Raw genomic sequence first — 9,456 nt, 5'->3', positions numbered from 1 at the left:
GTTACATGCAGACACACAAAAAGGAATAACTTGAATTTAATGGTCGTTTAAACTGTAAGTGTAATAAAAGAAGTGCGCTTTGAATTACTGTAAATAGATCATTACAGTACATTATATAAAAATACATAAGAAATAAGGCATTGACATGCCATTGTTTTGTGTCCTGATGAAGGCCTGAGAAGGCTTCAATGCATCAGCACGTTTTTAAACATATTGCCATGTTTCAGTAAAGGCTTTTTGTACTTTTCTAAAGACGATATGCCCGGGAATTTCTTTGTTCTAGGATTTATTTTGCACATGCTTTGTGGATGCGGATGGATTTTTTTGTTTTTGACAGTTCCAGCTTGGAATTGTTATTTTGTTCTTAAAATACCTTCAGTGTGTAGTATATAGTATTTTTATGTACACTGCACATGTTGTTACTAAATAAATTGACAGCAATTATTAAAATAAGTGATTCCAAACATTTGAATGGTAGTGTATACGCTCCACACACAATCCTATAGCATGCAAAATCATGTTTGTTATCAAGTATTCAACATTACATTCCTTCAAAACGTTTCTCTCCCATTTCTCTGCTCTGTTTGCATTATTCATAATAAACTAGTCAATAATTATCGAGCAGGTTCGCAGCAGAAAATCACACCAATCTGCATTATTTAGATGAGGAAGGAAAGTGAACAGTGCTTATGCAACATCAAATGCACTCATGCAAACCACTGCAGATTGATTTTAACCTGAGATCAGCAAAGACAACATTTCAAAAAGGAGAAACACTGACAGTTTGAGGCTCCATACTGACAGGCATCTCTCAATCCTACCATCGCCCTCTAGTGGTGAAAAACACTCAATGCAGTCTGTTACTCACCTTCACCTCTGTAATGTTTATTATTTCATTTTGTCCCAGAACAGATGTTCAAATGCAGACAACTGAACTGCACACAGGTCCTTCAAGGTCTGCAGCAAGATGCTACGCATGTTCTACCAATCATCAGTCTTCTTTGCTGCATTGTGTTGGGGCAGAAGATGAACTAATCAGAAAGGCTAGAGAGGTCATTGGGATCAACCTGGACTCTCTGGAACTGGTTGTTCAGAAGAGGACCCTGGCTGAGCTGCTACATGAGAGCGTGATCTGACAGCAGAGCAGCTTTAGATCCAGACTGATACAACTACACTGCAGCAAGGAGCTCTACAAGAGGTCATTCCTTCCTACTGTCATCAGACTGTATCATTCATCTGCCCTGTGCCGGAACTATTAGGACACTGCACAATGTCTCTGATTTTTCATTAAATTTTATGCACCTTATCTTAGTATTTTTATTTAAATTAACATATTAACATCTGGGTTGAAACAGGACTTATTTCTATGTCTTTAGTGTCTGTGCATCTTGGTACATACTTAAATGCAGTAACTCACTTGAGTAACTCAGTGCTTTCAGCAGTTTTAATGCTTATTGCACACACTAGTCATTTTAGTAAGTATTTTAGTATTAATATTTTAAACTACATAAAACTGTGTACATTATTTATGCTGGTTTCAGGTTGTATGTTTTACTTACAGTTTTAATGTTTACAGCTCTGTTTTATATGTATTTTATTTTAAAAAGCCCTCACAGGCTGTTCATAAAAATTTTTTATGTGCTTTGTGAATGCTGCCCAACAAAACTGAGTGCCTTTACCTGCACTCAATAATCCGATCATAATCGGATTTCTGCAGTTATCTGATTATTTAAATGGTCATGTAAACAGCACTCTCTGATTTCTTAGATCGGAGTAAGGTCTAAAAATTTGACAAAGTGAGCTGGATTTTAGCTCAGTAATCGGATTTCTCAGTGCACGTAAACTCTTTCCGATTTCTAAGTCTGCGCATGTGCGAAAACAGGCCACGGTGCTGGAAATAAGCAAGCAGCATTGCGGCAAGATGGCAGCAAAACACTTTCGAAGCGATGCTGAAACCAACTACATGCTTCACAAAATGAAGGATTTGAATATTCTTCATCTTCTAGATGATGTATGTTCATATTTTCAGGTAAAATGGCTCAGTGTTAAAAAAAATGCTGTGGTATGAAGTTTGAGTATTATGTTACGTTGTCATCAGGTCTTTGGATCGGATTACTGACAAAATCTAATTTTTTTTTGCAGTTATCAGATTTGTAAGTGCATGAGAATGCACTCCATTTGGTTCTGGGATTAATTAATTATGTATTTATCTATGTATCTGTCTATCTGTAGATAGCAGAAGTTCAGTGTAGTTGCAATTAGTCTAATAGGCTAATATTCAGGCCAATCTGATTTTTCTAGTTTCATTCAAATGCAAATGCTCAACAGCTCATGACAAGGTGGAGCAACACAGCAAGTGGCAAATGGTAAAAAATTGTAAAATGGTTAAAAAAAAAAGGGGGTTTAAGGTCTTTAAGGGTTCTTTAGTAAAGACAATGGTTCTCTATAGTATGTTTTTTTGCATGGTGAAATGGTTCTTCAGATTGCTGGAGAATGTGTTGTATATGGGGCTATAAAGAACCTTTTGGAAAAAGGTTCTATTGTTACAAGCTTTACATCATTACAACAGAAAAACCCTTTTTGGTGCTATAGAGAACCATATACAACACATTCTACATTAATCTGAAGAACAATTTCACCATGCAAAGAACTGTTACACATGTAAATGTTTTTTTGAGGATTCATGATTCTATAGAGAACCATTGTCTTTACTAAAGAGCCTTTGAAGAACCATGATCTGTAGGTGTGTACAAGGGGAGTGTGTACAAGTCTCCATTAATTGGGACTTATCCGTCTCCTATTTCAGCCTCAGCAGGTGCTGAAATTCTCTGGATTTAAACATAAAAACACTTAATCTTTCATCGTTTGCTGCATGCAGTAGAGCCAGCAATTTCATGATTAAACCTAAAAGACAGGGAGTCACAGCAGGCAAATACACAGAGAAAGTGAGAGAGAGGGAAGAAAACACGATTAAGGCACCAGGAAGCTAAAGGGGATTTTCACCATTAAAAAATCATGAGCAAATCTGTAAAAAACGTTCTTCACTGCTTATCCTTTTGATCTGTCTTTTAAAATAATTACAAAAAAAATAACCTTTATTTGAAATACAACGATTGAAAGAAAAAAACCCAAATCTTGCAAGAAATTTTTTTCTCAAATCTGTGTGTGCCAGTATTGTTGGCACCCCTAGAAATTCTAACTGAAGTATATTCCCATTCATATTTTGTGTTAAAGTTCACCTGAGCGATTAGCAACACTTAGTCAGCCATGACTTCCTGATTTTCATTTTTTTCATTGATTTCCATTAAAGATTAATACGTTTAAAACAACTGGAGATGTTAACAATCTGTAAGGAAGAGAATGTATTGACCCCACACACAGTGAGGAGGATGGCTTAAGTGGCCAAAAACTCTCCAAGGATCACAGCTGGTTAAGTGCAGACTGCAGTTAGGACTTAGGGTCAGAATGTCTCCCAAACCACAATCAGAAACCAACTATATAACCGCGAGTTGTTTGGGGGGTTGCCAGAAGGAGGCCTCTACTGTTAAGGACCAACAAAATCAAGCACCTGCAGCTTGCCAGACGTTACTTTAACTTTCAGTGGGACAGTGTTCTTTGGACAGATGACCATAATATAGCTTTTTTTGCAACAAACGCAAAAAGTGGGCAGTCATGCAGAAAGGTACCTAATCCCCAATATGAAGTATGGTGGTGGTCTGTGACATTATGGGGCTGTTTATCTTCTAAAGGCCCTGGACAACTTGTTCAGATACATGGTATCATAAACTCCATTAAACCAAAACCTGACTGCCTCATCCAGGAAGCTTAAACTGGGTTGTGTTGGATCTTCCAACAGGACAATGATACAAAGCACACCTAGAACTGGGATGAGCTGAAGAATAGACCTTGGAATCTAAAGGATATGGAGAGGCTCTGTATAGAGGAATGGTTGCCATGTGTTCTCCAGTCTCATTAAGTGTTATAAGAAAAGACTCAAAGTTTTGATCTTAAGGGAGGTTACAGAACCTATTAAATGAAAGGGTGTCAACCACTTTGGCACACACAGATTTGAAAAAGGATTTAAGTTTTGGGGTATTTTAGTGATTGTAGTTCAAATATAGATAGATATATAGATATAGATATAGATAGACTCAAGATAGATTTTTGTTAATATTATGAATGAAAGATCAACAGGATAAGCAACAAAGATTTTTTTTACAGACTGTTAAGCTCATGTTTACTAGGGGGTGCCAATATTTGTGTTAGATGATAAATAAAATGGCTATATTTGTGCTAAACACATCACAACAACTGGTTCCTTTCACCACCACCGGAGAGAAAAGCCAGCAAGTTTCTCTTTAATGTTCATTAATTTTTTTTTAGGTTCAACCACTGAATTATGCAGAAATTATAGAGGACATCAGATTCTCCTTTAACATTGACTGAACTTTGACAAATTGAGCTTTCCAGTCTATGAATCCAAACTCATATCATGCCCCTTAGAAGACAGTAAGTCTCTTCGTAGGAGCTGCTCGAATATGATAAGGTGGAGCTGTGAGCCACTGTCTGGCTTTGTGGAGCCATGCTGTCTGCTGTGAGCCCGGGAGGGCAGAGGGATTTATGGGGGCAAAGAGAGGGCGCATGGGCTGGTGTGGCCAGGCTGTTGATTATTCATGCTCTGGCAGCACTAGTGGCCAACAGAACTTTAGTGCAGCACCCAGACGGCCTTAGACACCTGACCACTTTATGTCAACACATAAAACACGCACTCTAGTGGAAAGACACAGACAGGTGATTTAGCATGGTTAATCTGTTAATCCTGTCTGTTCACTTGTTCCAAAAAAAAACAACACCCAAAACGAAACCAAAAAACTGCAAGATACCTCACAGTTCTTGGTAACACTTCACTTGAACCCTGCTACGTAACATTGATATAACCGGGCCACAAGCATGTCATGACAGTTGCATGTTACCATTACCAGTAGTTGTCATGAGAGATGTCATGTTTACAGTCATGACAGCTCACATCATCTGCTAATTCTGCAGCAACACTTAACTGAAGGGTGGCACTCGTAAGGCTACACAGCACCTACATAGGCCTTTTATGACAACTGAGTTCCACCTACAATAACATATAAATGTTTATTCATCACCATCAGTTGTCATAAACCCTGCTTTAGTCAGCTTCACATCAGTGTTATGACAACCGATGCTTGTTGGAATGAGCCTTTTTAAGTAGGTTTGTCAGTGGTCATGAAAGGCATACATGTATGTGACATGCATGTGGGCATTCTTTTTGGATGCCAATGGACATAAGATTCACAGAAAAACTATTTAATAATTAGACTGCTGCACTTACACACTGTAAACCCAAGTGTGCTGGTGTGCATTAACCATGATTAATGCTTTGAAGCTCCTCTGTGTGTATGTGACCTCACTGCACCATTGTCTCATCGGGCACATCAGCAGAGCAGCAGTACTCCACAGGGCAGAGATGAAGTCACAGAAGCACCAGAGGAACACATACATACCCCCCGCCCAGCTTCGTCAAGTCTGTCTGAACCCAGTTACCTCAACGCGACCGTGCCGATTCCACCAGTCACCGCTGTAAACGGCACAGCCACAGAGAGACTTAACATGTCTGATGCAAACCCTCCTGAATGTTTGTCGAAACAACTTTAGCCGACACAACGGACTCTGTTTTATGCATTTATTTATGTAGCAATTTATTCTCTGATTAGCTGCTGAGGGGCTGCTTCAGCAGTCTGATAACCACATGTCGGAAGGCCTGTGGTTCTGCTCAGTCCTTTACCTCCTCTAATTTCTGTGTGATCCTTCCCAAAAATACCACAAAATTTGCCTAAAAATGTCACCCTTTGAAAAGTCCCTGCATGGTTGCAAGTTCATCAAAACTCTAAACTCTCACTCAACTTCCCCCACCCCTCCCCGGGTCCCCCATTTTCAAAGCTAGTGAGGTCACACATTAGCAACAGAGGACAATCAGCGTATTTTCCCCCAAAGGTTTTATAACCATCCTGTTCACGCACACAAACAACCTTCTCCTTATTTTAACAGCCAGAGAAGAACAAAAAAGGATTAAACATAATAAACTCCCAAACCTTCTGTACAGAGAAAACAAACTAAATGGAGAAAATGTCTCTTATATTAGTCCGCGCAAATCCTCCATATTGTCTCTCGGGTCTGCATTTTAATTGGGATGGGAGACACACAAATATACCAAATACAGTTCTGTGTGTCAATGAGAGGCTTTGTGTGTAGTAGGCAAATGTCAATACGTCTGTCTTATGTCTGTCGCTCAGCCGTCCAACTCTGTCTGTCTTTAAATGGATTAGAAACAAGTAGGTCTTGGCCATGTCTACGATAGTGTGAATATGCATGTGTGTCATAAGTTAACATTATGTAAGTCTAAATCAGTGTGTGCATCTGTGTGTAACTGTGTGCAGGTGTGTGTGTGGGGGGGCGGGGGGGGGTTTAGGAAAGTCTCTAGGCCAGCCCGAAGCCCTCGGAGCATTCCTGAATGGCCAGCAGCAGCATGTGTCTCAACTTCTCGTAGCTCTCGTAGGCTGGGAGATCCAGCTGGTTAAAGCTGTAGAGAGGAGAAAGAGCAGTCAGACACCCCCCACTCTAAAGTGAGCTCAATACATTCAATAATTAATATTTACTGAATTCAGTTAAAACACATGCATATCTGAAAGCAGAAAATGTTCAACAGAATGTTTAAAGCTTCTGCTCCTAGTATGTTTCAGACCTGGAGTTAGTAAGATTGTCACGTGATTTCACCTGTGTAGCCACTCACTGTTATAGCTTATACACGCAACTTATTATTAGCAAAAACATGTCTATGTACCACCCCCCCGCTCTCAAAACAACCACTTTGATTCCAGGCTGACAATCATTGTTTTATAACACAGATTTTGGGAATGTTTGATATGTATGAGCATCCACTTAAAAGGTTTAAGACATATCACAGTCCTAAAAATTTTGCTTATTGCAATTATCCATCTTATTTTCTCTGTTTCTTAAAAAAATACGTATCTGCAATAGATAATTTTACAAAACAAATAAATTACAGGCAAAATTCTAATTTCAGAGCCCAGCTGACTGTCCTACACATCTGTCTCCATCTGTTCCCTCCTTCCACAACTGGCTAAAACTCTCCCAGTGAACAACAGTTTCACTTGCAGGATGAAGACATCAAGTTTGAGGACAGTAAATGTTTCAATGAACATATCTTGACTAATGTTGTATAAACCTAACACTGATGTCAACAAAATGTTGAGCTAGTTCTCTTTATAGCAATGTCAAAATGTGGTCCTGGCCCAAAATGACAGGTAAGGTCATACATAGTCATAGCATTACATTTTTCACTTGTTGTAGTTCTGTAATGTGGATACATTTCAGCAAGCGCTTACCAAGTGTGTGCAGAGGGCAGGCGGTCAGTGGAGCGGTCATCACGATGGATCTGGAACTTCTGGATACCATTCATGCCCTCTAGCGCAGCAAAACCCTGCAGAGGCACTTTGGACGTGCCCGTCACAAACTGCAGGAACTTGGCCCGGTCAGCCTGGTCAAAGGAGCGCAGTGCACGCCAGAACCACTGGATCTACACAGGTAAGGACAGAGATTAATACCAAAACCACTTCTTCATAGGCATAAAAGTACATGGCTGGTGAGAGGGGAAACCAACTGAATGTCTGTTAACTGTGTGCAATAATAACCAAAAAATAATGTAAACAGACATGCATAAATAAGCATAAGCTTATAATTCATTTCTTATTGTTTTAAATTTCAAACTGCTTAGAATCTGCGTGCACGTACTTGGATAGAGCTGGACTGGTACTTGTGGTACTCTGTGTTGGCCTTGAGATCGTCAATATCGATGGTGGGCAGGCCCGAGATAAGCAGCTCCAGTTCCTGCTCAGTGAAGATGGAGATGAGCCTCTTGGGGATGATCTCATAAAAGCCCTCCAGAAAGGCTGCCAGCTGTTTACGAATCGCACCTTCAGAATACAATAAAAGTGGCACATTAAAACAAATAAAAATACATCACAGATATAATTCTACACTTGTTCTGCTCCAAAAAAAAAAACCAACAAAAAAAAACCCTCTGTAAAATATACTTTGTACCATGTAAGCATATTCATGCAGTATAATTGTACCTGTCATCTTCATCTGGCACACCAGATGCACATACTCTTTCTTGTTCTCCTCAGTCACCAGGATGTTGGCCCCATTGGGCTTCAGGTCCCTCACTTCACACACACCAAACTCCTGGACCTGACAGACAGAGTGGTTCTTATTAGGGTGGTCAATTGATTAAAATCATACAGCTAGCATATGCTTTATGCAATTAACGGCTTTTACGAAAAACTGCAGCTTTCCACTTTCGTTAGTTTGTTGCCTGTTGATTTATTCATAGGTCTCCCGAAAGCACTGTCCAGCACAGTACACCAAAAGTATTGTCATTGAAAAGCTGCATTTGACCAAGCTGTATCTGACAAAGCATAAGACCAGCTGGGCTTCTGCCTGCACTACTACAGATGTGTCAGAGGGTCATACTAGGAAAATGCATAGATGGCATTTAAAATAATTAGTAGCGTTAATATTTAGCATGATGACAGCCATGGTTATTATGAATGTCATAACATATGGACAACAAATAGCATCAAACAACTCAATCACAAAACAACAGGCATAGAGGATAATAAGGGCATAAAAAGGCAAGTAGTATCTATACATTACTCCCATTTAGAAAGAACTGCACTGGCTACCTGTATCTTTAGAATAGATTTTAAAGTGCTGCTACTAGTTTTTAAGGCTCAAAATGACCGAGCAAAGCTTACATCGCACAATATCTGTCAATGTTCCAACATGTGATCTTAGATCTGCAGATGCTGGCCTTCTGCAAATATCTCCCGTAAAATACAGAAAACGTGGAGAGGCCTCTTCTGATTATTATGCTTGTAAACTGCGTAGCTCAATTCCACCCTTTTCCAGACAGTAAAGCTCAGCGCACACTTAAGAAACATCGGAAAACTTAGTGCTTACTTAAAATTACTTAAGTCTTTTTAGTATTTATCTTTATTAAATTTGCTCATATGATTTTAAATTAATACTCAGTTTCTTCTATTACTGTTTTATTTTATTCCATTACTGTTACTATTTTACTGTTTCTAAGTTTTATCACCTGTCTTTAAAGCACTTTGAACTGCCTCTAGTATTAAAAGGGCTCTATAAATAAAGACATAATTGTTATTATTATACCTCTGTGCTGAATGTCAGCTCGTAGCCCAGGGTGGACACATCATTCTCTAGCAAGTAGACCAAGCCCTGGAAGAAGGGATAATCCTCGCTCTCCATGTCTGTGTACCTGAGAGAAACATCATTAACAAAAGAGTTTAGTCAGAAGACAACACCACACGCAGTCTTAGAATA

General features: G+C 39.3%; 1 protein-coding gene across 10 annotated transcripts in view; it reads right to left on the bottom strand.

Moving 5' to 3' along the window:
• Positions 1 to 5,696: 5,696 nt before the first annotated feature.
• Positions 5,697 to 9,456, bottom strand: part of huwe1 (HECT, UBA and WWE domain containing E3 ubiquitin protein ligase 1) — a 45,122-nt gene continuing 41,362 nt past the window's right edge. For 9 of the 10 annotated variants that reach the window (XM_036591928.1, XM_036591938.1, XM_036591936.1 and 6 more), the window contains 5 exons: positions 9,286 to 9,391; positions 8,181 to 8,298; positions 7,840 to 8,021; positions 7,434 to 7,624; positions 6,505 to 6,607 (listed from right to left, as the gene is read on the bottom strand). In XM_036591928.1, coding sequence (XP_036447821.1) covers positions 6,505 to 6,607; positions 7,434 to 7,624; positions 7,840 to 8,021; positions 8,181 to 8,298; positions 9,286 to 9,391 — 700 coding nt within the window. Of the gene's footprint in view, positions 6,608 to 7,433; positions 7,625 to 7,839; positions 8,022 to 8,180; positions 8,299 to 9,285; positions 9,392 to 9,456 lie in introns of all 10 variants that reach the window. The other variant, XM_036591929.1, reaches the window with a different exon arrangement.

The sequence above is a fragment of the Colossoma macropomum genome, unplaced genomic scaffold (genome assembly GCF_904425465.1).
Source record: "Colossoma macropomum unplaced genomic scaffold, Colossoma_macropomum, whole genome shotgun sequence".
Taxonomy (NCBI): domain Eukaryota; kingdom Metazoa; phylum Chordata; class Actinopteri; order Characiformes; family Serrasalmidae; genus Colossoma; species Colossoma macropomum.
This window is presented reverse-complemented; position numbering and strand designations above follow the sequence as displayed.